Genomic DNA, 27,770 nt, shown 5'->3' with positions numbered 1-27,770 from the left:
CAGAAGTCTGGATAGTTAGCACAAGGTATGGTTTCAGTTCTGAGCAAGATGTGCATGGGATGGTTATGGAGAATCCCTAGCACAGCCTCAAGGGATCCAGAAGAGCCCCTAAAAGGCAGAAACAGGAAAACTGTGTCTCAACAACAACAAAAAAATAAAAATAAAAAAACTACAGGTTAGCAAATGGTAAGAGTTAGTTAGTTAGTTAGTTAGCAAGCTAGTTAGTTAGTTAGTTAAAAAGAAAAATTATAGGTTAGCTATGTAGCCAAGGGGACTAAGAGCAGGAATTTCAAGGAGAAAGCATGATATATAAAGAACATAAGGGAGCAAGGAACAGCCAGAGGTTAGCATGAGGAAAGTACCAGCAGGATGGAGCAGGGTGGCAAGAGAAAGGGTGGAGAGGAAGGTGGGAACATGAGGAGACAGTCCCCATATGCTCAGGAACTGAAGAGCCACTGAGCAAAGAAAGGCAGGGAACAGGAGCAGACAGTCCGCTTTTCTTAGGAACATAAAAGACTGTACTAAACTGTATTCTGCAAATATAAAACACCCAGGGGAACAAAAGGCTGCCTCAACAGCAGGAACAAATGCAAGGAAGAGACAGAAGGGACTTCGCCAACTTGAACCATTCCAGAACAACCTCTTAAGGAAAAGAACGAATAAAAATAAACTTGATCCAGTAGGATTCTGCAAGGGGGCTGGAAAAAGCATTTCAGTCAAAAGAAAGAATGCAAGCCAAGGCACAAAGCTGGGACAGGGCTTGGGGTATAAGAGGAGCATTACCAGTCATGAGCCCTTTGACCTGGGAAGTAGAGGAGTTTGAATGGTTCAAGTGGGACTATGGAGAGAAGACCTGGTGGGGGCTTGGAACGAGAGCTTGGGGAGAGAGAAGAGAGGTGATCTGTGATGTGATATGTACAGTAGCACAAAGGGATGTATACGCTCCCCTGCTCTTTTCAGGGAGGAGATCAGGCCTGTCTCAACCGCAGTGCAAAGGGTCAGTACAGAGTGACTCAACTCAGTCAACACTCACTTGGCTCTGGAATCGGTGCAGACAGGATGATACTGTAGAGTTTCTTAGCTTCCTCCACACTCTCGGAGATCTTGTCAATGTTGAGCCGAGTTTCCTCAATCTACAGTCAGAAAGACAACAGAGAGAAAAGAGTCCACACCTGAAAGGAATGCCTAGCAGAGCTTCCTGCTGCAAGCTGTCCATCTTCTGTGTTTGTGGAAGAGCAAGAAAACAAAAATGGCCCAGGATGTGCCATGCCCACTGTCGAGGAAATTGGTCTATAAAGAACTGTCATTACAATCCACACTCCTCCTCCCTGGGAGGGAAGTAATCACTCACCTCGAATAGCAAGGTTCAGTCAGACCAGAGTCAAGAAGGTCAGGGAACCCACGGAGAATAACCAGGAGAGACAACTGTTGATGTGGAATTCCCTCTGTATGCTGTGAATATGTTTCATTACCATTGGTTAATAAAGAAACTACTTCAGCCTATGTCAGGACAGAATATAGCAAGGCAGAAAATCCAAACAGAGATTGAGGGAGAAAAAAAGGTGGAGTCAGGCAGGCGCCATGTAGCTGCTGAAGGAGACAGATGCCAGAATCTTACCAGTATACCACAAACCTCATGGTAAAATATGAAATAATAGAAATGAGTTAATTTAAAATGTAAGAGCTAGCTAGAAATATGCCTGAGCCATCCGTCAAATTAATTAATATACTTTTGTGTGATTATTCGGGTCTGGGTAGCCAGGAAACAAAAACGCAGTCCCTGTTTACAGGTTTCCAAAGTTTATTGTTTCGTGATAGAACACCATCAACAGCAGTGCCCATCAGCTCCACCCACAGGCACCAGCTGTCTGGGCACCGTGGCCTCTGACAGTTTATAGAGGGGGCAGCAGATACAAAAGAAATCTCAGCATCCACTGTGCCTATGTGAAAGGGACATCAGCACTGCAACAATTAACCAACAGGAAATTGACCACAACTCCTTACCCAGAGCTTTTTACACAGTGAATAGAAGCATTGCTGATGAAATACGCCAACCCAAAAGCAGGCTTTTCAAATCACCACTAAATTTGAGGCTAACGCATCCCCAGTGCCTTTTACTATTGGTTTTCAGACTATTTACCGATGATCTGTCAGCAATACGAGAGTCTACATAATACAACTTTAAAAATTAGTAGCAGACAGCACAAGTCCAGGGTTCAGCTCCACCTCTTAGCACTTTTATGACCTTGAACAAGCTTACAGCACATCAAGTACATAATGACATAATGAAAGTTAGATGATAACAATAAATACCAACAGCAATAACAACTGCTCGTTTATTCCATGCCCGGCACTATGACGCCCTTTAAAAGTCTCATTGACTCTTACAGCGATCTTAACGTAACCACTCACAAACATCTAGGAACATCAAGTCACCTACTCCTGAAGGTAGGTGCTGCCAATTAGAATCACCACATGATATTAACCACGGTCATCTCACTGAATGGAGGAAGTTGTATTTGTCTGTTTCCATTTCCATGCATAGTATGTGTGTTATGCGTCCTTGGCATTTTCAAGAGTATGAACACATACGGGTGCAAATGCATGTGGAGGCCTGAGGTACCTGATGGGAATTATCCTCAATCCCTATGACACCTTATTCATCGAGGCAGGGTCACTCAATCAAACCCAGCATTCATGGACATGGCTGCTTACTCTAGGGATCCCTACCTCTGTCTTCTGAGGCTTAGAATTACAGGTGGATATCACACCTACTTCGCATTTGCATGGGTCCTGGGAATCTGAGCTGTAGTCTTCACACTTGCATGGCAAGCACCTTAACCACTGAGCCACTTCACCAGAGAAGTGGTAGTGATTTTGAAGGCATCAATGGCCTCTTCTCCTGAACCTATTCTCCAATGGAATTGAAATGACAGAAAACAGAAAGTCCCGGCAGACTGTGGCTAGGTGAGTTGAAAGGCAAAGTGAGATGTTCGCTTCTTCTACTTAAGAACTAGTCTCTGCCACTCCAAAACCCCTAAGTCCCTTAAGGGTTCTTATCAGGACTTAGTTTTTCAGCTTCCTTTTATGAATAAAAAGTATGATCTCAGAAATGGACTGACCAATAAAAACAAGTTTTCTAAGATAATATTCTCAAATCAACTAAGCTGAAACACTGATCTTCCCTAATCAGAATGTCAATCATAAAAGAACAAATATGGTGGATAAAGAAAATACACTGTGGGTAGGATGTAAATTAGTATAGCCACTGTGGAAAACAGTATGGCGGTTCCTCGAAAAGCTAAAATCAGAACCGGTATATGACCCTGCTGCACCACTCCTGCAAACACACCTGGAGGAAATGATGTCAGCACTCAGTAGAGATACCTCACACCCATGATGACTGTGGCAATAGTCACAGTTACCAAGACAGAAAATCAACCTAAATATCTGCCAACTGATGAACAGATTTTTTAAAATGTATGCATATCAGAATATTATTGAGTCATAAAGAATAAAATACTGTCATTTGTAGGAAAATTGATGGAACTAGGGGTTATCATGTTAAGTGAAAAAAAAATCATGTTAAAGCAGTCTCAGAGAGTCAACTAGGTATGTTTTCTCTCATACAGAATTTATACACACACACAGAAGACATGAAAATAGATGAGGCACTACGAGGAACACAGAAGAGGGACCAAGTAGAAAAGTAAGGGCATAGTAGGAAAGGTGGCTTCAAACAGAGTACAGTACACACATACATGTCATATAAATCTGCTAGTCTGTATACTATATACATTTGACTGTAGCTCCCGGCAAGAAAGGGCAAAGTGCAGGAAAGGAAATGGGACAGAGAGGTCAAGAGTAAATCACCACATGACCAGCCAAGGCTTTCTGCTTCACTCCTGGAAGATCCTAGAAATCAGAATCTACCAGTTTTCCTACTTCCCTCTACAAATGTCCTACTGGAGGAGTTAAGACATTCTCAGCCTGCTGGCTCTGACCACATGCCTAGATTTCTAAATTATAGTCACTTTGAAAGGTCCTAAGTTCTAACAAAATTCAAATCCAAGCAGCAAGTCCCTGTGCTTCAAGAATGGTCCCTCTGTAGCTCCTACTGCTCCATCCACACACACCCTCCTAGCCCACTCTCCAGCCAGCTCTGGAGAACTTAGTCTGTTCTATAAGGATGACTCAGATGCTTCAAATGCCAAGGCTGTGTTTCTCATCTCATTCTAATAGACAAGACCTCACGATGCCAAATGTGCTGGGTCATTCTCTAAATGTCTGTTTGATGAATGTATGAATACAAGTAGCTTAAAGAAATAAACATGCTTGAGGTTGTGGGGAAAGGTTCAGTTGGTAAAGTGTTTGCCTTGTAAACTTAAGAAGCTGAGTTTAATTCCCCAGAACTCAGATAAGAACCCACGGTATAGAAGCATGTTTGTAATCCTAGCACTGGGAAGGCACAGACAGGTAGATGCCAGGTTAGCCTAACTGGTGAGATCTATGCCAATGAAAGACAATTTCTCAAAAGGGGTGACTGAGGCTGACCCTGAGGTCATCCTCCAGTCTCCACATACAGATGCACAAATGTGCACATGCATACATATACCTGAGAGAGAAAGGGGGGGGGGAGGGAGAGGGAGAGAAATATGCTCTGTATCCCTAGCAAAATAGTCTCATTTTCTAAGTGCACCTATAATGAACTGAATGTTGTGCCCCCACAAATTCATACATTGATTCTTTATTTATTTTTGTTGCTGCTGCTGTTTTGCTTCTTGTTTTGGGTTTTTCAAGGCAGGGTTTCTCTGTAGCTTTGGTGCCTGTCCTGGAACTAGATTTTGTTGGCCAGGCTGGCCTTGAACTCACAGAAATCCATCTGCCTCTGCCTCCCAAGTGCTGGGATTAAAGGCATGCACCACCACTACCTGGCCATACATTGATTCTTAATGTAAAGGAATTTAAATGTGGGGCTTTTGTGGGTTACTAGGTCATGAAGATGGATTCCTCATGAATGGGATTAGCTGTCTTCATCTATTTCCACTTTGTGGGGCCACCAGGAAGCTGAAGTACTCTGCAGTCTAGAAGAAGGATCCCAACATAATCCAATAATGCTAGAACCCTGAATGTAAACTTTTAGGCTCAAGAACCAAGCAAGAAAGTTTCTATTATCTACAGGCCATCCAAACTACGTAATTTGTGATACAGCCCAAACTACGGAAGACTCCCCGAAAGAAAGCTTTAAGCTTGGTACATTTTCCAAAGTGTAGCCACTCAACATTGCTAACAAAAGCTCCATGTCAGGTCTGTGAAGAGGTAAACACTGAGAGAGCCTAGAAAGCAAGATTTTCCACTACCGGACTTCTTGGAGCCTTTAGGAAGATAATGTGCATTCTAAATATCTGAGAGACAGACAGCAAAATGGCTCAGCGGGTAAAGATACTTGCCATCACCCAGGTTAGATTCCTCGAATCTACATGGCCCGAAAGAACCAACTCCCTCAAGTCAAGTTATCCTCTGACCTACACATGTGCAGAGGCACATGTACACACACACTAAATAAATGTAATTAAATTAAGAAAACAGCAGTATCTTTAAACAAATACATTTCTGTTAGAAAAAAAGAAAATTTCTCAAATACTTGTTCACAGAGGTTTATGGCTTCTTACACTGTCATCCAGAATGAGCACTCTTATTGACCAAACAGCCACACCCAACTCCTGCCCTGTTGCTTAGTAACAGTTCCTGGCTGTGTTTGGGCAGCAGTGTGGTCATCTCTATAAGATGTATCATGCTAGGCTCTACAGTAACTCTGGTGATCTTTTCTCTCTGTAAAGTATTCACTCTCTTCCAACAAAGGTTGATCATGACCATTTGCCCAGTACTAACTAGGAAAATAGACTTTACTCATGGACCAAATCCCACCTTCCTTCTAACCTGTGAGGAATACTGCCTCTTAAGGACCCTCCTGGGGTTCAGGAGAAGAGGGGAAACACGGGTACTAGAGAAGATTCCTCCTCATAGAGAAGATATTCTTTAGGGCATGTGAGGCTCCAGGACAAGACTGTAGTGACCAGAGACAATATCTTCTGACATCAACTCAAATCCACCTCCACCACTGAGTACTGTATTCCTCTGTCCATGTCCACAGTGTTGTTTGATCTCACTGAGTCCTTGACTTATAGGTCACACCCACCCACAAACAGGGTTAGGAGCTGTGGAGACTTATAGTCATCTTTCCAGACAGGTCATCACACACTCAAGTTAGCTCTTAAACCCAGTTCTTAATCTAGCAGATGAACAGGCATGAACAGTCAGGCTCCACTTCACTCCATTCAGGGGAACTCTGGGGGACCACTTTTCCACACCCACAATCCAGATGGTGGGAAGCCCCTGAACTCCCCTGTGAAAATGATGTCTCTTGTTTCTTTCCAGGAGAATGAAAAGATAAATACAGGAAACAGTAGACACAGAAACTCCGGGACAGTAAGATTGGGGAGCATAGGGTGCTAAGTACAATACAATGGTACATACATGCCTAACAATGTCCTAATAGAACCCAACCAACATCACCCTATGGGAAATCATTGTATAACCGATCCCACTTTACAGTAAGGAAAACAAGGCTTGGCAGGCTAAAAAACATTCACAAAATCAATAACTGGTCAGAAGTGAACTGAGATTTGAACCTAGTTCCAAAGCCAGCACACTGAGATCTGGATCTAAGGATTCTCAGTTCCAAAGCCACCGTTTCTGGTCTTAATACACTCCTGCCTCCTCATGCTTCTACTACTCCATATTGCTGTAATTCAACCCTGTAAGGCCCTCTTCATGCCCAAAGTACACATGAATCTGTAGGCACATGTGACTTTACAAACACAAGCCAGTATCATCTTGTTCTCTCTGTCACCACTAGAATTAAGACAATTAGGAAAATTATAAGAAACAAATTTGACCAATAGGAATCAAAGGCCTAAAGAAGCAATAATTTAGTTTTACTCCTAACTGTGACCCCAAAGTTGACAATGTATTTATATAATTTTAAATAAGAAAAGACATCATTAAAATGTTGTCACGCTTCTTGCTAGCCCCATAATGGCTCCCTCAATCAAAATATCTCTTTCCTTGCTCTCATCCCTGTCCTTCCTCGATCTCGACTATCCCATTCCCTCAAGTTCTCCTCCTCCCTCCCCTTCTCCCTTCTTCTTCCTCTTCTGCCCTCCCTTTTCCCCATATTCCCATGCTACCAATTTTGTCAGGGGGTAATTTCTATCTCCCCTTTTCAGGTGAATAAATATATGTTTTTCTTAGGGTTCACCTTGTTGCTTAGCTTCTCTAGGGTCATGGGCTATAGGCTCATTATCCTTCGTTTTATAGCTAGTAACCACTTATGATTGAGTACATACCATGTTCATCTTTCTGGGTCTGGGTTACCTCACTCAGGATGTTTTTTTTTCTATTTCCATCCATTTGTATGCAAATTTCAAGATGTTATTGTTTTTTACTGCTGAGTCGTACTCCATTGCATACTCCATTGCGTAAATGTACCACATTTTCTTTATCCATTTTTCGGTTGAGGGGCATCTAGGTTGTTTCCAGGTTCTGGCTATTACAAATAATGCTGTTATAAACATAGCTGTACAAATGTCCTTGTAGTATGAGGGAGCCATTATGGGGCTAGCAAGAAACCTGACACTAGAGAAATTCCCAGGAATCCACAAGGACGACCCCAGCTAAGACCCTAAGCAATAGAGGAGAGGGTGCCTGAACTGGCCTAGCCCTGTAGTCAGATTGATGAATATCATAAATGTCACCTTAGAACCTTCATCCAGCAACTGATGGAAGCAGAGGCAGAGACCGGCAGTGGAACACTGGGCTGAGCTCCTGAAGTCCAGTTGAAGAGTGGGAGGAGTGAGAATATGAGCAAAGAGGTCAAGACCATGATGGGTTCACCCACTGAAACAGTTAATCTGAGCTAATGGGAGCTCACCAACTCCAGCCAGACAGGAAAGGAATCAGCATGGGACCAAACTAGACCCTCTGAATGTGGGTGACAGCCATATGGCTGGGACAGATTGTGGGGCCACTGGCAGTGGCACCAGGATTTATCTCTACTGCTTGTACTGGCTTTCGGGGAATTCATTCTCTTTGGATGGATTCCTTGCTCAGCCTAGATATAGTAGGGAGGGTCTTGGACCTTCCCCAAAGCAATGTATCTTACCCTCTCTTAGGAGTGGATTAGATGGAGGAAGGGGGTGGGAATGGGAGGAGGGGAGGGAGTGGAAACTGGGATTGGTATGTAAAATGAAAAAAGATTGCTTTCTTTTTTAAAAAATATTAAAAAAAAACTTTTAAAAAAGTCATGTACTTAAGACTTCTCAAGTCTATCAACAATTACATATAATTTACTCTCTGCTTGCCTTTTAAAAATCATTTAGTTATTTGTTTATTTTATTTTATGTGTATGAGCATTTTGTCTGCATGTATATGATGTGTACAATGGTCAAGGCTGGTGCCCACAGAGGCAGAAAGAAGGCACGGGATTCCTGGCATTGGAATTACAGATGGTGTGAGTCACCACATGAGTGCTGGGAATCAAACCTGGCTCCTCTAGAGCAGTGGTTCTCAACCTTCCTAATGCTGTGACCTTTAATATAGTTCCTCATGCTGTGGTGACTCCCAACCATAACATTATTTTCCTTGCCACTTTATAACTGTAATTTTGCTACTCTGATGAATCATCATGTAAATATCTGTTTCCCACTGGTCTTAGGTGAGTCCTATGAAAGGGTGGGTCAGCCTGGGGTCCGGACCCACAGAGTCAGAACCACTGCTCTTAAAGTACAGCAAATACTCTTAACCACTGAGCCATCTCCCAGCCTCTTTCTCCTGACTTCCTTAGTAAGATGTAAAGTCTAGATACTCCCAAGAATTGAAAACAGAATCTCCCTGGAACAATTCTGCCTGCCCATCTGTTCCCTTGCCAGCATTGAAAGATCTGAGGTTTCTTTATTCTTACTGAGGAAATTGTGTTTCCTTGTAGACATTCAGAAATAAAAACACAGGAAGGCTGCCCACCTCAGAAAAGAACTCATCCATGAAGGCTGTATTGTCGATAGCAATCTCGACGTCATCAGTGTCATCGTCCTGTGTCAGCTGCTTCTGTAAGAGACCAGAACAGGCCAGAGTGAACATAGAGACACAATCAACAGCCACTGCTATTGACGGAGTTATATGTAAGCATACATGTACACATAGATAAGATACATAGATAGATGATAGATAGACACATGCATGCCTATATATCTCTCTATATATAATTATATTATATATAATTTTCTTTAAAATGAATAAAAATTTAATCTGTCTGTAATTAAATCCAAGTTCTACCACCTCCTGACTTTATACAAAGCAGGAAGGAAGGGACAAGCAAGTTACTACTCAGCTTGTTGAGCCTGGGGTCTCTTAACTGTCAAAAACTAATAGCACTACTTTATAAAGTTAGCTAAAAATATGTGAGATAATCTGGGCCACAGTACCTAAACCTACCCAGTACTAGGGAGGCAGAGGCAGATGGATCTCTGAGTTTAAGGTCAGCCTGGTCTACAAAGCAGTTGTGTAACAGTTACGTATACAAAGAGGAACCCTGTCTGCCAAAAATCAAAATAAATAAACAAATAAATGAGATAATGAACACATAACATATCTGCACAGGATCTAGTATGCTATATACTCAACCTCAGGGCCTTGGTTGTTGTTCATTCATCTTGTTTTGCTTTGTTTTATACTGGGGAGGGGGGTGTCAAAACCTAGGTCTTCACAGGCATTAGGAAAGTGCTCTGTCACTAAACTCCACAGCCAGACCAACCTTGTTGCTACTGGTGGTGGAATTTCGGTCACTTACTCTAGCTGTGGAACCTAGAACTAAGAAAGGTTTAGTAGCAGGCAGCTTCTAGAAGAGTGCTGTTTAAACAAGTGCCAAGCAGTTCCTTCAAAGCCTGAGCTGCCGAGCCTCACGGTTACAGTAAAGATGTTCCTGTGTTTAGAAACTACCTGCTGCAAAGAAAAACACGTTCTTCCCTATCCAGGAAGAAAGTTCTTCCCCAGCCCCCCTCCAGCAGCCTCCGGAGTGCAAACCTTCTCAACCTCCTTTGCCTTCCTCCTTAATTACAAAAGGGCTACTTAGAAGTGACTCCATTCCTACCCAGCAACAAAAGCCTGATCTGTTTTCACATTCTTCCTGACTGCTCTCTCCCAGACCAGTGCTAAACAGGGACTGCTGGCTTCTAAGCACACAGAACACTGACCGTAGAGAGTGGAGCTGGGGCAGGGGAGCCCCCGCACAGCCTTCCACACCACCCTCAACGGTTGGAAACTCCACACACAAAGGAAAGGGCCAGGCCCACATTACCTGTCACCACCCCCACAAATCCGTACAATTTCCACAGGAATCTGTGACCCTGGGAAATCTCTCCAAGGGTCTTCCCAGCAGCTGATTTCCCATCTTCTCTGAGACAGCTCCCAACTCACTAGCTTCCTTCAAGAGAGGAGCTGAATCTGAGGGTCCTCCTACTCAGTCCACCACTATCTCCTAAAAAACTCAACTGATTACATTCTCCTGACACCCAAGGTCATATAATGCCAGCTTATCTCTTAGAACCAAAATCCCTCTACCCAAACCCAGCCACAGGCACACATCTCCCCCAGTGCATTCTCGAGGATCAACCACTTGAGACTCCTTCCAGCTCCTCGGCACAGCCTTCCTTTATATGTAATCTCTTTCTTTCCGTGCTGCCATGCAAGGATTCTAACCTAAATGCACCTGTCCAACTACCAAAATCTTACTCATCTTCAGAATTCACTTCAGACATACCTGTCTCTCCCATGCAAAACTCAAAACCTTCCTTAAGCTCCCGCCAGTCTGTAAAGACCTTCCATAGCAACCACCATCGCCTACTATCACAGTCTGCACCCCGTGATCATAAATCCCCAGAGATCAAGGCTGCAATGTGTATCTGTTAGAATACATTCACTGGTGTGTCAGCCTGCCAGCCCAGGGTACCCTCCATGGAAAGCCCTTTCACCTTTCCTACTTGATTTGGGGGAGGCCCTGGGATCACTCAAGCTCCCTATGGAATCTGTGCTGTGAGAAGAGCCTGAAGCGAATGGAGCTTAGTGAGCCAATGACAGCATCCTCCTCTCCTGAGCCCCACTTCCCTTGGCTGCAGGCAGAGCCTGCAGATCTCCCCTTGTATTCTTCAGTTACCTCAAGGGCTCTGTTGCTCATGGGCCTTATCACCTGCAATCAAAGGGCAACACCATAACTGCTGTAGTGGTTTGAATAAGAACGGTCCCCATAGGCTCATATATTTGAATGCTTAGACATCAGGGAGTGGCACTATTTGAAAGGATTAGAAGGATTGGGTGTGACCTTGTTGGAGGAAGTGTGTCACCAGAGCTAGACTTTGAGGTTTCAAAAGCCCATGCCAGGCCCAGTCACTCTTTTTTTCTCTGTGTCTGTCTCTGTCTCTCTCTGTCTCTCTCTCTCTCTCTCTCTCTCTCTCTCTCCCTCTCTCTCTCCCTCTCGCTACGGATCAGGATGTAGAACTCTCAGCTACTTCTCCAGCCATGTCTGCCTGAGTGCCGCCATACTCCCACCATGACGATAACAGACTAAACCTCTCTGAAACTGTAAGCAGGCCCCCAATTAAATGCTTTCTTTTATAAGAGTTGACTTGGTCATGATGTCTCTTCACAGCAATAGAACAGTGTGACTAAGACACCTGTCAATAATTTATTTCATGTTTCCCAGTACTTAACAGAAATTGAATCACTTTGAGACGAATGCATTCACAGTAGCCTGCAGTCTCAATTCACACATCAGTTTCTACTGTTTGAGACAAAATGTTCCATTACTCAAACACCCAACCCTCTCAGAGGTCTCCACAGGATCTTCTCTCCAGGAAAGATGCCCACATTATTTCCTTGAAAACATCAAGTCATTCTTCCTCAATGAAGTTAGTAAGCTTTTGCCAGGAACATCCTTTTTTAAAGGATTTATTAATCTGTTTTATGTGCATGGGTGCTTTGCTGCATGCGTGCCTGTGTAACACTTGCATACAGTACCCACAGACAGCAGTAGAGGACATTGTATTTACTGGTACTGGAGTTACAGACAGCAGTGAGCCACCATGAAGGTGCTGAAAATGGAACCAGGGTCCTCTGTAAGAACAGTACATGATCTTAATTGTTGAGCCATCTCTCCAGCCCCAAGAATGATCTATCTTAAGAGGTGGCCTAGCAGTTCCAAGGGAAGAAACGTCAAGTATGTATCTGATACACATATACACAGATACAGCCACATGATGTCAACTCAGTGTCCAAGCTGGCACACATGCTAAGGAAGCAGGAAGAAACTACCTCATGAATGGATTAAGGATCGTTTCCAGTGGTCACTTAATGGTTATTATAACATGAGCTCCTAAGACTAGATAGTGTACAAGGCCTGACAAATACTCAGAATGCCTCCTGGCTTTGAGCAGCTTGAGACAAATGCTCTGGTCCACCTTTAGTGAGAGTGAACTAGGAGAAGAAAAGATAGTCCTTGGTAGCCTACAAACTCAGTCCAACACCTGTTACCATTCAAGCTGTGAGACATCGCTCAAGCACCACACCTGCCTAATATTTTTAAAACGTTGATACTAACACCACATACCTTATTACTTATATGACAATTGAATAAATCACATATGCAAATCTTTTAGCACAACACCGAGCTCCCCGCTAACCAGCACCTGCCAGGTGTCAATTTCCCCCACACCTAGCATTAGAGATGTAGGCATAGAAAAACAGAATCCCTGTGAGGAAGAGACCATCCCCTTCCCCTTCCTAAAGGCTGCATCTGTATGATAGTTTTACTGGGGCAACATAAACCAGGATTATAATGTGGTCCTATCACATTATAGTCACTGAACCCCTAATACATGGTTTAACATCTGAGTCTCGTTTCCTTCATTTATAAACCAGAAAATATGTCACAGGACCTTGGTTGAGTAGCAGGCTCTGTGCCACTGCAACAACCTCCCCAACCACATGATCTCTTTTCCAATCCAAGTACCTCCCCAACTCCCAATATCTGATGTATCACCTATAGGACAAAATCAAAGGTCTGCTCTTTAAAATGCTTTAGAAGATGACTATGCCTGTCTTAGAGTCAGTCTCCCTGTTTGGTACCAAGCACTTTCTGTCCCCACCAACCTGATCCTACATCTCCTGCATGTGTATGTTTACTCCTGCTACTGGGCTTTCTACCAGTCCTTCATGAAGCTCGTGTGTGTGTGTGTGTGTGTGTGTGTGTGTGTGTGTGTGTGTTGGTGGTGGTGGTTTGAATAAGTATGTCCCCCACAGACTCATTCTAGACCCACAGGGAGTGGCACTATTAGAAGGTATGGTCCTGTTGGAATAGGTGTGGCTTTGTTGGAGGAAGTGTGTCACTGTGGAGGCAGGTTTTGAGGTCTCAAATATGCTGCCCAGTGTAGCAGTGTTTCCTTCTGATGTCTGCAGATCAAGATATAGGACTCTCAGGACCACGTCTGCCTGCATGCTGCCATGTCCCACCATGATGATAATGGACTAAATATCTGAAACTGTAAGCCAGGACCAATTAAATGTTTTCCTTTATAAGAATTGTCATGGTCATGGTATCTCCTCACAGTAACAGAAACCCTAAGACTGTGTCTGTGTCTGTGTATAGTGACTATATATGTGTATATATATATACACACACATATAGTCATGAATATATAAATAGACATATATGGATACTATATAATATATATATAGTGACTATATGTCTAGAGTTGTATATGTGTAATCATTATATACACATTATATTTATAGTGTCTATGTCTATATATGTGACTATATATGTATATGCATATAGATGTTATGTTGCATTATGGTATCTATATATTTGTATGTACATATAGTCACTGTGTATACATTATGCAATATATATGCATATATGTGAGCTCAATAAAGCTATATAATCTATGTATAGACTATAAAATGTACATATATGCATATGTGCACATCCATGTATATGTTTGTATGTCTATGTGTGCATGTATGCATATATATAAGCTCAATAAAGCACTGTACATGAACACTACTTCTCAATAGCCTTACTATAAGTCTAAGGGTCTTTAAGGTAAAATGATGTGGGACAATGGTCTGTACCCTGTCACTTGTATTTTAAATAAATGCTGATTGGCCAGTAGCCATGCAAGAAGTATAGGCGGGGCGACCAGGCAGGAAGTAGAGGTGGGGCAACCAGGCAGGAAGTAGAGGTGGGGCAACAAGAACAGCATTCTGGGAGGAGAAAAGCTCAGTCTGCAGTCATAATCCAGAAACAGAGGAAGCCAGACACAGAGCAAGAAAGATGTGACTGCCTCGCCAAAAAAGGTACCAAGCCACATGACTAACACAGATATATAAGATGTAAGAATTAGTTAATAAGAAGCCTGAGCTAATAGGCCAATCAGTTTATAATTAACGTAGACCTCTGTGTGTTTTCTATGGGACTGAACAACTGAAGGACTGGGGTGGGACAGAAACCTCGGTCAACAGTAACACAGGGCTTTTGGAGCTAAATGCAATGTTAAGGGTGCCCGACATTAATGGGGTTACTATAAATTCTGGATGTCCACCTCCTCAGGCAGAGCTCTTCCCATGTATAGCCTCTAAATACATAAAGTAACAACAACATTTAACCTACATCAGAAAATGCAAGGAAAAGGCCATGGTCATGTGTCACCTGACATCACTGGACCCAGAACCATCCTCCGGCTTCTCTACAAAGTACCCCAGGAAGGGACTCTTTTTCTTCAGATACTGGCGGCTGTGGTAAATCCAAGTTCCTCAGGGTCTGCCCCCAACCCCCAGCAGAGGCAAGGAAAACACTCTGCCCTTTATCCTCGGCTCACATGACTAAGCTTAACCAAGAAAACATCAGCATCACTATCAAAGAATCAAGGCATGTGGTAATGAAGATGTTACAGTAACTGAAAGTTCAGCCACGGGAAGAAAAGTGTGCAGGAGAACCACAAGCCCAGCCACCCACTTCCTCCTGATAACCTCTCCTGTGGGGAGATGAAAGATACCACCAACGACTCAGGAAACAGCAAGTTACCCGAGCGAGGATTTACCTCCCCTTCTCAAGCCTAGTGTACTCCAAATGTCAAAGACGAAGGCGAACGCTAACTCCTGCACAGAGTAGCGAATGTTGAGGAGCCCAGAATGCAACCTCAAACTCCTTAACTATAATTCTGCGGATTGCCTTTTTCTCAAAGGCCTTCTCTACCATTCTCTGTCTGTCTGACCACAGATCACTCCTCATCAGCTCATATAATAGATAAATTTATTTGCCCCCTATAGCCACTACCAGGTACTTGGTGGCCATGCACCCTTACCATTTTTTTTTTTTTTTTGCACATCATATCCACAAATTCCATCTACATGCTGTAGCTAAGAAACTGGAGCACTGAAGTTAAGTCAGTCAAGGTCTTACAGCTACTGGTTGCAGAATCCACAGCCTGGGCACCAGGCCTCTGTTCTAAGCCCTTCTTACCGCAATGCTCCCTGCTCAAAGGCCCAGCAGCAGCCTGGAACAAGAAATTGGCAGCCCAAGCAGGCAGAATGTACCCTGTGCTGTGAAATTGGAGCTGTAGGCCTTGGCCACAATACATGTCTTTATGAAACACTGGTTTTTCTCACCAAGTAAGGAGCTGAGATGAGCTCTCCACTGTGGCCTGGGAAACAGCCCAGGATACCTCTCAAGTGCCTCATCTTCAAGTAAGGGGAGCCCAGCGGGAGGGGGGGCTCCAAGGCTCCACCTCCCTCTTCAGTGTGCAGGAATTTTTCCTTCACTGGGACTTGGGAGAGGGGAAGAGAGGGAAGGAGGTAGAAAATCACTAAAGAAGACAGCAGCTAAGAAGGGAGGTCGAGAGATGAATCAAGAGCGGAGAGGGGAGGAGACTTAGAGGGCTAGTAAAGGACTGAGGGAAGGCGCCCTCCTGGCAAGCACAGAACACAAATTGTCATATCTTCTCCCCTGTTGAAACAGTCCTTCACTCCAGACACAGACTCTGCTCTATAAACCCCGTTCTCTCCTGACCCATGTGATTCAGAGGGACGATGACATCCCCCTTTCCTTATCCCTGCTGCCCACTCCTCGAAAGCTGCCTTCTCGAGAACCAGGGTCTGGGAACTCCCAAAGACAGACACCACTCACCATTCACAGGGCCCCAGACATATGGACACATGCATACAGGGGATACGGTGGCCCAACCTGAGTACCCTGCCCCTCTTCTTTGATTAAAGACTCAGAAATTCTAAGTGAGTATGTGGGCTCTTCAGGGGGTACCCAGTGCTCTGTTCCTCCACTGAAAAATCAGATGACCCTTTTCCAAGGCCCAGTTCTCCCACGGACGATTTTCTTTATTAACAAACCATCCCTGAGAGAATACTTCCTCTTTTCACTGAGTTTCATCTTCTGCAACACCCCTGTCAGAGAATAAAGAGGAAATCAGCAATGATACCCCAGGTGTGCCTCCTGCTTTTCCTTTCAACGTCTTGTTCTACCTGAGCAAATGAAGGCAAAACATTGGCCCTACCTGAAAGGAGGAGACACCGAGGAATAAAGTCATCACCAGATTAGCTCAAGACCAGCCAGTCAGATGTCAGGAGCCAAAGTCCCCAAGGACTCACTCTCGTACTTTGTCACAGCAATGACAGTAGATAATAAGTATGTATATTTGTCACAGGTACTTCCATGACTTCAAACGTGTTATTTAAGTCACACACCAACCCTCTGAGGGACAAATATTACTTTCCCCACTTACAGATATGGTAACTGCTAATTAGGTTAATTAACTCATCCAAAGCAATTTAGATATTAAATGGTATCATTAGGACTCTACTCTAGCAGAGCCATGGGAGCCTCTGCCTGTGCCTGAAAGCGCCTCTCTGCGGTCTCAATGACAAATTTTCACCTATTTTAGAGGTTGCTACAACATCCATAAAACTAAGCTAGATGGGCCCCTATCCTCGAGTGAAAGGGGTATCGTGCATGTATTCCTGTCTCTGTCCAGAACATGGAGACACACAGGAACATCTGGCTTCTGTGGTGAAGACCCAGCAGGGCACTTCACAGCTCTGAGCTACCATCCTCAACGGGTTACTTCTCTCTGCCTCAGTTTTCTCAGCTGTAACATGGCCAGAATATTCTGCTCACAAAATTCCTATTGGCTATTACATGCGAAGTGTGCAGAGCTGCACAGGGCACCCATTCCGTGTGACTCCAATGCCCGTTTTCAGAGGTGATGGGCGAGGAGGGAAATTCAATCAGAATTCATTCATGTGTTTGAAGCCTTTCACTTTTCTGCTATATGAGTTTGAAACAAGACTCTCTGATTTCTGTTCCAGCAGCACTCTCACAAACTTATCACTCTTCCTACCATTCACTTAATACTCTGTCCTTTCTGTTGTGACTTTTACTGTGTTATTTAAAAGAAGCTATTGAAATTCCAGCAAGGGTAAACTGGAAGACCACTGCTATATTGTTATTCTAAGACTATCACTGACTCATAGCTTATGAAATTGAATCGTTTCTTGGGTCTTAGTATAGGGTCAATATTTCTTCATCTTCTATATGTCTCAAAATGCCTTCCATTCTGTTTGTTAAAACAAACACTGAAGACCCCATTTCCACATGCTGAGTTTGTGGCTTTGATTCTCAAGACCTAAGCTAGATCCAGAGTAGAACACTGAACATTTTCATGAGAGGAAGGAGGTGAAGGGAGGCCTTCTCGGTAGATGTTACAGCTATTAAAAAATTAGGAAGGTTAATTCCTTCAGAATCACCTGGCTAATAAGGAACAATGTTCATTTCCCTTACTTCTCTTTGATATGATCTAAGCTTCATTACTGCATTAACTTGGAGGAGGATCTCAAGGTTTCATAACCAGCTACCACACCCAAAAGATTCTCCTCCTCCCCTACATGCGTATGTGTTCCTGCATTCATCCTACCGGAAGAACATCTGACACTTGCCAAGTAATGGTTCAAGTGTTGGAGACTCACAAGGCAAACTCAGCATCCCTGGCTCTCCAGGTTCTCTCCGGCTAAACCGGGAGACAGCTGGGCAAACAGATGACTACAGTACCACACGAGGAGGGGGGCAGCAATTATAACGAGAAATTATACATAGAAGACAGGGTGTCCAACCTCACCCAAACATGAGAGCTTTTCAGAGAGGGGAGCTTCTAAGAGAGTGCATGTAGAGTAACATTTGAGAAAACTGAGTTGATTTACCCAGAGGAAATTTCCAGCAAGACCAGTCTGAGTGACAACACCACACCCTGCATTCACTCTCACCCTTGAAGCCAGGAGAGAAAATCTCTTCCTCCTTCTGAGCTCAGCTTCCCTTTAGGTCTTTCAACCCCTGACCCAGCCTCCTATCTCTGACTTCTTCCTCTCCCTCCAGTTCAGAGAGGAGTAAGAAACAGACGAGGTCTTCTTCCCTCCTCTAATCTACTGGATCCTTCCTTTCCCTAACCTCTTTCCCAGCATGATCCTTCTACAGCACTCACATCCCAGCGAGCAGGCAGCGTTGACTGAGCACTGAGAGGAAGGCTCTCCTAAGGTGTACACTTCCTATTTACCATGGCATGCAATCCCTGCACTATCTTCCAGGGACTAATGCTGAAAGATGCCAGCTACCGTGCCAACAGTGTGTTTCCGAGCCAGGGGAACCTGTTCTCAACCTACCCCGCCCCCACTCCAGCTGCAGCAGGCAGTCCTGGCCCAGAGACATGCATTTCCTACTGTAAAGTAGATGTCATGCCAACAAAATCATGACAAACCAGGAAGGACCAAGAAACTGTGTCAGGACAGAGGAAGCTGAGAAAGCATGAGAAGTGGACACAATGAGGAGTCCTGGCTTAATAAATCCTAGAACAGAAAATGGATTCTAGTGGTATATCAAAAACACCCAGAGAAAGCCTGGCGCTTAGTGAGGAATCTTGCACCAGTATCACTTTCTTTGTTTGATGAATGTACATTGAAAAGTGAGATGTTAACAGGGGTGCAACTGGACGAGTAGAAAGGATCTCTCTGTGTTATCCTTGATGAATCTGAAAGCATTTTAAAAGAAAGAATTTAAAGAACTAAACAAACCTCATGCCACACCGAGCTGCCCTAACCCAGACAGTTGGCATACCCAGACAGTACACGCTCTATTAATCTCTTTAGGTGGGAGCTGAACTTCACTCTGTCTCCACACACACTGGGAAATGTTGCCACATAAACAGACAAAGGCCACAAAGCAGGTGACCTAACAGGAAAGACAGTGGTGGGAGAAAGCTGAAGAGGGCCATACACAAAGGAGACTAAAGACAAGGACCGTCGGCAACTACACAATCTGTGTGGAAGTAAAGCTGTCAACAGCATAATGCCATCCACTTACTGAATGAATGGCTTAGTACCCAGCGGTTTACGCTTCAACTGGGAAGGAAAGAAATTGTATGTGTGTAGTCTGCTTTCTTCCAGGGCCCCGGACCTGACAGGACTGGAAGCTTCTGAAACTGCAATACTAATGCCATGTGGCTATGTTTGTATCAACAAAATAAAGAAATGAGGGCGTCAGGAAATGCACAGTTACGTACTTAACCTGGGAAGCTTTCCCGTGGTGATGATGCCACAGCCTAGCCTTAGGGGATGAGAAGGATTTTACCAGGGGAAAAATGAGGTTGTCACTTAGGTATCCACATGGTTGCCATTGTCTTTCTGATCAAAGACAGCCTCTGTGACATCCTAACACTGGAGTTTTGAGAAAGAGAAGAGCCTTGGAATTCATTGACCTTGGGGATGAACCAGTGACTTCTGGCTTCATTAGCTAAGTTATGGATTCCCTGAGTAAACGTTCTACTCCAATCAGGTAAAGTATCACCTACCATAAGGGAGTAGAACAAGAAACATCAACTATAATAATGAGTAAGGGATGTGTCAGTGTCTAAGAGCCAAGCTGATGCAGACCAGCAGACAGAGAAGGTGTAAATGTGACTACCATGCAGGATGCTGGGTACTGGGATCCCAGAGGCCTTTCACGATCTCTTATGGCTTGGGGGAAGGAGGTACACAGGCAGTCTGTAGTCTGATACAGTGTGGGAAGATAATTCAAAGAGGCAAAACAAACATGCCCATTCTTAATCCCACCACTTCCCGGCTGAGGATGGATCTCAACCAAACCCAAGCCTCACAGCCCTCACCTGTAAGGCAGAAATGGCAGACAATGCCACCTCCCCTTGTGGAACTGAGGGGACTAGAGAGAAGGTGTGCCAGGCATCAAACCAAAATCCTGCCCAGTAATAATCTGCTCAATAAGAGATACTTGCCATAGTTCACCCGACAAGTATTTGAGTCACCACCCTTAAACAGATGACATAGAATACAAAGAGTAATTCATGAAGAAAATGAATGAAGCGGTGTGCAGCAGCTCACAACTTTAATCCCAGCAGTTAGAAGGCAAAGGCAGGCAGATCTCTCTGAGTTCGAGGCCTGCCTGGTCTACAAAGTGAGTACCAGGACAACCAGGGCTAGATTGTGAGACCCTGTCTTAAAAAATAAAAGATAACGAAGTTAGTGGACAATGGTTTTAAACCTACTCAGTGGTAATAATTTTTTTTTTAAGTACTAACTTATTTAGTTGCAAAACAACACAAAGCTCATGCAAGTGGCTGGGCTAGACTAGGCTGCAGTTAGGGAATGAATAAATTCTGCAAAGAATGAATCTGGAGAGCGGGACAGGAATAACAGGGTAGGAAGGAAGCACTGGGGAGGGAGAGAGGACAGGATGGACACTCTCCTGCCAGTCCCTAACCTCCCTCAAGCTCACAGGAATAAAAATAAAATTAATCCCTTTTCTCATCCCAGCATTTTCTCTCTGGCCTCCAGCTGATGGGTCTATAATCCCCACTCAATCCCCGTCACTCTCATCCTGGCTTCTGTCTACCAACAGCAAAACAGCTCTCTCTGGCACAGCGAGAGATGCAGAGGGAAGCCAGACCGGTTGGAAACCCTATTACTAAAGAAAAAACGGGATCTCAGCAAAGGGCAAGTTGGTATGTTAAGATTTATTATGATCTAAAGCACAGAGTGCGGACAGGCAAACACTCACTGACTAAATTTGCTTTAATGTAGAAGTGCAGCCCCTGATTTCTGAGAGGATTAAAGCACATTACCCTAAGGAACTCTGTGCCCACGGAGATCCAGAACTTCTGGTGGGGAAGGATGGGGGCAGGCCTTTGGGTAGCAGCAAGACCAAGACAGGCAGAGTCAAAGGTTAAGTCTAGACTGTTGAGTGATTGAATCATTGCTGTCCCCTAATGGTCTTGGTCTTAGAAGGTTCAAAACATCCAAGTCATTTTAGTTTTGTTTGTAGGTCTCTGGGGTGCTCAAAGTCTTGACCTTGATTCTATATATCACCGGCTACTGTTTTCATTATGAGGTTGGCTTTACTTTGTTTCTCTTTCCATGAAATACATTTGTTTTCCCTACTTGACCAATTACTCTTTGAAATAAGGACTTTGTACAATAATTCTGCCAACCCTCTTATGCAGCAGGATATAAGCTAAATACTGTGCTAAAAAAAATTCTGATTAGGCTGGATGATTATGTTGATTATTATAGGATGTACTATAAACACACACACACACACACACACACACACGCACCACTACACCCCTCTTTGGATGCTAGCATGCATGTTTTTATGTTCCTGATACTCTTATATATGAAGCACCCACCAAAGGGAGAGAAAAATCTAGGATCCACATTGTCTTCCAAATAACTTCTATTTGCACCTGAAGAGACTATATTAGGTTTGAAGAGGAACTTCCATTGAAAGACTGCTGCTGGGAATAGCACCCCCGGACTCATCTCCTGGCTCCTAGAGGCCAGTTGGCAGGGTCTTCCAGTGGTTGCTCCTATCACAAGAATTACACGTCATGTTGTCTAATCCTCTGTCCTTTCTACCCAACTGTGAACTTCCTAAGAGCCAGAAACAAATGCTGCCTGATACTGCATCCCAGCATCTACTGCGGGGCTTGGCACACAATAGGCGCTTAGCAAATGTTTACTGAATATAAACAGGCGCACACAAAAGGTTTCTTGGCCAGGAACTGTCCGGTAGAGTCAAGGTTCAGCTAGCAAGAAGAGGGTGAGAAGAGAAGGGCTGGGAGCAGTCAGTGCACATTCCCAGCAAACTTCCAGGTCAACAAGAAAACACTGAGGGCCCCGAGGAGAAGCAGTCAGCTGATAAGGTAAGCCAGATCCTGTGACTACATTTAGCCCTGTGGTTTAGGGAGGACATTGCTCCCAAGGAGCTAAGTGCGGACAGCTCACGCGTACTGTCGTAGATAGCCATCATAGATTGTCACAGAGATTTATCTCTTTTTCACCTGTTCAGTGGTCCCCTTGACAGCTGCGACGCTGGGGCCTCGACCCTTGTGGACTCCAGAATAGTAAGACAAATAAAAAACATCTCACAGAACCATACTCTCTCAGGGTCCATGGAGGCCTTCAATCTCACTCTTCGTCCCTCCGTCAAGAGATGCTCAAATTCCTAGAGCACTCAACACCTCAACAGTCTTCCTGCTTTCTTCTCATGCTGGAGGACTCAATTGGAGGACCCAATCCTTGGACAACTAATTACATTTTTCTTTCCTGAGACATGGCTTTTCTGTATAACAGCCCTGGCTGTCCTGAAACTTGATTTGTAGATCAGGCTGTCCTCAAACTCACAGAGATCCTCCTGCCTCTGCCTCCCGAGTGTTGGAATTAAAGGTGTGCGCCACCACGCCTGACTGCCAATTACATTATTTTTAAATTACTTTCTTAAAGATGTCTGATTTCTACCCATCAGCCCCACATCTTCCCTTCCTATCTACTCACAGCTAAACTAGTCTCAAGCACATGACACAGCCCCAGCTATCTGAAGGCAGCCATCACCCTCTCCCGCCTGGGGTTTAGAAAGACATTCATTGCACAGGCTGCTCAACAGGAAATGTACTGCATGCACGGGTTAGCAAATGTTTTTGTTTTGGTTTGGTTTGGGCTTTGGGGTTTTTTGGTTTTTGTTTTGTTTGGGGTTTTTTTTTTGCTATTGTTTTTTGTTTTGTTTTGTTTTTTGGTATATAATAGGAATCAGAGAGAGATCATGCCCCATCTTGTTGCAAAAAACGGTGGTTTCTGAGCTAAGAGACGGGGTGGAAGAAGGTGATGACACATGACAGAATGGCTGATAATGCACAGAAACCTTAACATCCTTCACAGAAATCATTAATAATGGCAGAAGTATCTTCTGAGACCAACTGAATTTTGTTTTACATAGGAAGCATCAAGAAGGTACCTACTTCTGATGTTTTGCTAAATGGCCATGCTGTCAAAGTACCTTCTAAATGTTTATGTTGGTACCCATAGATCAGTGCTGCTGTCCACCGTGGTCAGAGAGGCTCCTTGGTGCAGTGGGCAGCAGTCAATGCGGACTCCTAGCTGGTCCGTGCTGGAAGTGAGTGACAGTTGGGTGCTCAGCCCTAGCTGGGACACTTACATCACCACCATCCAGACTCATGGAATATAGTGGAAGAGGAGGCAGAAGGAACTTAAGAGCCAGGCAGAGGAGAAACGCTCTGAAACGCTGTCGTCTGGACAGGACATGACTGCGGCACTCATGAACCCATGGACAGAAGGTGTGATTACCTACACAAAATCTAGTCAGTCAACATTCCACCACAGATCGGGGAGGGTTCACGAGGCTCTGCCCCTAGGTGAGGAGCTATTGACAGTTGATGGCTTCTAGGAAAGGGGGAATTTTTTTTCTTCCTTCTGGACCTGGTAGGCTGCCCTTGCTCTGGTAGATGGCCCCAGACTCATCTGCAGGCAGGCAGCCCTTCCCAGATTCAGTTGGTTATATAAAATTTTTAAAGAGGAAAAGAAAAGAAAAAAGAAGACATAAAGGTACAAAAGGGGGAGCACTAGAGGTTACCTGAGGACAGTGGAGGGAAGATTTGGGTGGAATATAATCTAGATACATTGTACACATGTACGGAATTGTCAATGGATAAATAAAAATAATCAAGAAGGAGCAGAAGCAGAGGCAGCAGCACAAAGGTGAAATTGCAAAAAGATCCCAGCTATTGGGTGTCAAGGCCTCAATTAGAGAAGTCTTTGAACCTCAAGCCAGTCCTCCGTGCACTGCAGGGTTCCAGAACAGGACAGCAGCCTCCCTGTGGTTTCAGAACACTGCCATAGAGCGGTACCAGCAGCCCACTCTCCCTACATTCCAAAGAGCTGAAGGGGAGAAACATGTCATTAGCCCTGATTTACCAGGGTTCACCCTGCAGGACTGAAAGGCACAGGGATTTGCTCTGGTTCCCTGGAAAATGCCTTATTCTTGGGACTCAAAACTCACTGAAGACTACTCTGTTGACAACCAGCTACTGAGAGAGTCAGGGAGTATCTTAGCCCAGATACTAAGTCCAGATTCCCTCACTAAAAGGAGCTGCTTCTGAATGCTGTTCAGCTTTGAACTCTTTGGCAGGAGGCGTCCCTCCCCCCCAGAGTGAGCTCCAGTTTCCCCACCTATAAAACAGAGACAAGTAAATTTTGTGCTTTAGTTAACCAGGATGCCCTGAGGTTCAAATATAAAAGAGCAAATTTGGGGCAGAGGCTCACTCCCACTAAATAAGCAACTGTCCTCTCTTCTCTCTCTTCTCCTAAGCCTCCATTGCAGCCCAATATCCAGAGCACGTGCACCAGGTCAGGAAGCTCTCCCCCTAGCAAGGGAGGAGAAAGAAAGACAATTACAATATCAACCCGCTGGTTGCCACCATTTCTATTTTTTTAAAAAAGTTATTAGCATAACGCTATGTATTAAGTCCTATGTGTCATACAAAGGGCTCTCCTGCAGGCTCGCTTGCTTTTAGCTTGCACGACTACTCATTTTACAGATAACAAAACGTAAGCTTGGAGTTTAAAGGGTAACCAGTAAACAGCAGGGCCAGCAGGGCCAGGCAGGACAAAGCCGCAGTGCTAATGCAGGCTAATACTTCCCAACTCTAAGGAGCTCGTTAATCACCTGGGAAGATTCAGCGAGGCCTTTCCCAGGTCTTGACTGAGGCGGAAGCTTCTGGGGTAGCAGGTAGATGGACTCGGCTGTGCGTATCCAGGGCTGGGTTTTATGTTCCATTAAGTGCCAGCCTGTATCGCTGTGTGGGTCCCCAAAGTTTCACACTAACCCTATCGGAAAGAAGGTACTCAATGACTTACTAAATGAATCTATATCTCAAAGTTTCACACTTCGGCACTTTCCTATATCAAGTCCCATCGTGTCATTCAATCTTCATTACAGACCTATATAAGGGAGGGTGATTCTCACTTGACAGACAAGGAAATGGGCTCAAACACGCAAGTGGCCTAAGTTTTTCAGCTTTTGTGCGGCAGAGACGACCACAGCTGTCTCAGGGGACGCAAGGAAAAGTAGAGACCACCGGATGGTAGGAGGGGAACCCGTCCTAGGACCTGACAAGCTTACAGCTCCAGAGGTCACCCGGAACTCTCAGCTACTCCGGGGATGGGGCAGCCCTGCCCGGTGCTCCGGGAGGGAAATAAGGAAGAGGAGAGGAGACCGATTTGGGGCACAGTGCCAGGCGACAGAAGGCAGATGGTGAGAGTGAGTCCCCTGACCTCACCATAAGCCCCACGGATTTCAAGCACCGGGGTGGATCCAGGTCTGAAGGAACACTGGTCAGCTTGAGGGGGTGGGGTGGGGGGACAGGGATGAGAGGGTTACCGGCGTTCAGGGAAATCGGGCTAGGTGGTGAATCACCCAGCACGTGACCCTGCCGGGGAGGGGAGGGTACAGAGCTCCGCGAGATGAGGCGGGGGCTTAAGTAGAGAGGCCTAGCGCACAGAGCACCCCCGTGACCTGGGTTAGGGGAGCTAAGGGGAGCCCCTCTCCCACGCCACTTCTCCTGGCGGCCGATCCCCCCCCCCCGCCCAGCTCCCGGCCCGCCGGATCCCCAGGCGCAGTAAACTCACGGCCTTTAGTTGCTCCAGCCGGTCCTTCATCCTGGCCCAAGTGCGGGCGCCGGGCACCGCGTCCCAGGTGAGCGCGTCCCAGGTGAGCGGCCAGGAGCGGTAGCCGGTGCCGGCCGGGGCGAGGGAGCTGCTAGCGCAGGCGGAGGCGGGCGGCGGCCGCTCACGAGGAGGAGCGTCCGAGGCCACCGAGGTCCGCCGCGCCGCCCCCTCCGGCCCCCGCCGGCGCCGCGCTCCAAATCCGGCTCCCAGACCAGCGCCCGCACAGCGCCCGCCCGCCCCTGGACCCGCCCCGTACCTGGGCCGCGCCCCGCGCTCCTGCTTAAAGGGCCCGCGCGCGCTCCAGCGCCATCGGTGCGTCGTGGCATCGCAAGAAGCAGGAACATCCAGGGTCCCCAGCCCCGCAGGACAGAGAAAAAGAGAAGAGATCTGTCTGGCTTCGATTCCATATTTTCCGTACTGTCCATATTGTCCAGCCCTCCGCGGATTCGTCCAGTTAAAGACAAGCTGGTTCCTGCTCCCTTTGATGGGGAGAAATGTTCGGGTGATGCTCAAGAGATATTCTGCCTCAAAGTTCTCAAAGTTCGGATCTGTGAGGTAGAGAACTGCATGGTCCGGGCTCAGAGACCTGTTCCAGAGAATGTAACTGAAAATGAGACTCTGGATTTGGGCTGTGGGCAGGAATTTGAGAGTTATGCTGTTGGTGGCCCTGGGGCCTCTTGGAGGCGTGTAGGCGGTTCAGTCATCTTTTACTAACAATTTGAATAACTGTTAGGGAAATCCTGTTCCTCTAGAGAATTCCGTTTCCATAGCCGTAAATCAGAAACTATTTAGCAGTTTGCTGCGACGCCTATGCGAGAAAAGAGGTGACTGACTTGTCACTACAGGGCAGGGTTGTAGGATAAAGACGTTTGATTTGGAAAAGTCCCACACATCCCCCATGCTGTAAAGAGCCTCGGGGTTTGAAGAATTTTTGGGAAAATGGGGTTCCTCTCACTGTCCTTCCCTCTTCAACAGTGCCCCCGTCTCCTCCCTATTTGATTTTGGATAACACGTCAAGCTTGGAGCCAGCGAAGATTTAGTTCGGGGAGGATCTTGCGCTTTGCGTTCAGTTTTAAAGGTCATAGACACTTTCTTAATTCCAAACGGACTTTGCCCTCTGCTGCGTGCGCTCTCCTACTGACTTCTTCCGCTGCCATAAAGATAGTCATGAAAGGGAGGGCTTTGACAAGCCAGCCCTGTAGTTCTCAACTCCAACCCCTTTTCTCACGTCCATCTGTCACGGCGCCCCGCGCGAACTGCAAAGGCTTCCACACCCCCTGATCGTCGTAAACCCTAAGTCTGGGGTTGAATCTGCTGCCTGGCATATAAAGAGTTGGAAAACATTCCACCACTGAGCTCATTCTCCAGCACCAGTCTTTTGTTTTCTTCTTACTTTCAGAGACTCCCAAAACTGTCCATCCAGGCAAGCTTTGAACTTGTCATTCTTCTGTTTCAACCTCTCCAGTAAAAGGAATTACAGTGAAACATCGTTAAAGTGTAGACATCTTCAGTCTGGGCAGAAGTGTAGCGGTGAGAAAAGAATAAGGATTCATTCTGAAGCCAGAACCGAG

At 45.3% G+C, this 27,770-nt stretch overlaps 1 protein-coding gene across 3 annotated transcripts in view; it reads right to left on the bottom strand.

The window, feature by feature from the left end:
• The window catches only part of Stx3 (syntaxin 3), a 39,477-nt gene extending 13,161 nt beyond the window's left edge, over window positions 1-26,316 (bottom strand). For 2 of the 3 annotated variants that reach the window (XM_087908089.1, XM_087908091.1), the window contains exons 1-4: window positions 26,161-26,316; window positions 25,199-25,359; window positions 9,082-9,165; window positions 1,034-1,133 (exon numbers count right to left, since the gene is read on the bottom strand). In XM_087908089.1, the coding sequence (XP_087764215.1) occupies window positions 1,034-1,133; window positions 9,082-9,165; window positions 25,199-25,309 (295 nt within the window). In that variant the 5' untranslated portion in view covers window positions 25,310-25,359; window positions 26,161-26,316. Of the gene's footprint in view, window positions 1-1,033; window positions 1,134-9,081; window positions 9,166-25,198; window positions 25,360-26,160 lie in introns of those variants that run through there. The other variant, XM_087908090.1, reaches the window with a different exon arrangement.
• Between the last annotated feature and the right edge of the window lie 1,454 nt (window positions 26,317-27,770).

Source organism: Myodes glareolus, chromosome 7 (assembly GCF_982192425.1).
Source record: "Myodes glareolus chromosome 7, mMyoGla1.1, whole genome shotgun sequence".
NCBI lineage: Eukaryota > Metazoa > Chordata > Mammalia > Rodentia > Cricetidae > Myodes > Myodes glareolus.
Note: the sequence above shows the minus strand (reverse complement) of the source record. Positions and strands in the feature narration are given on the sequence as shown.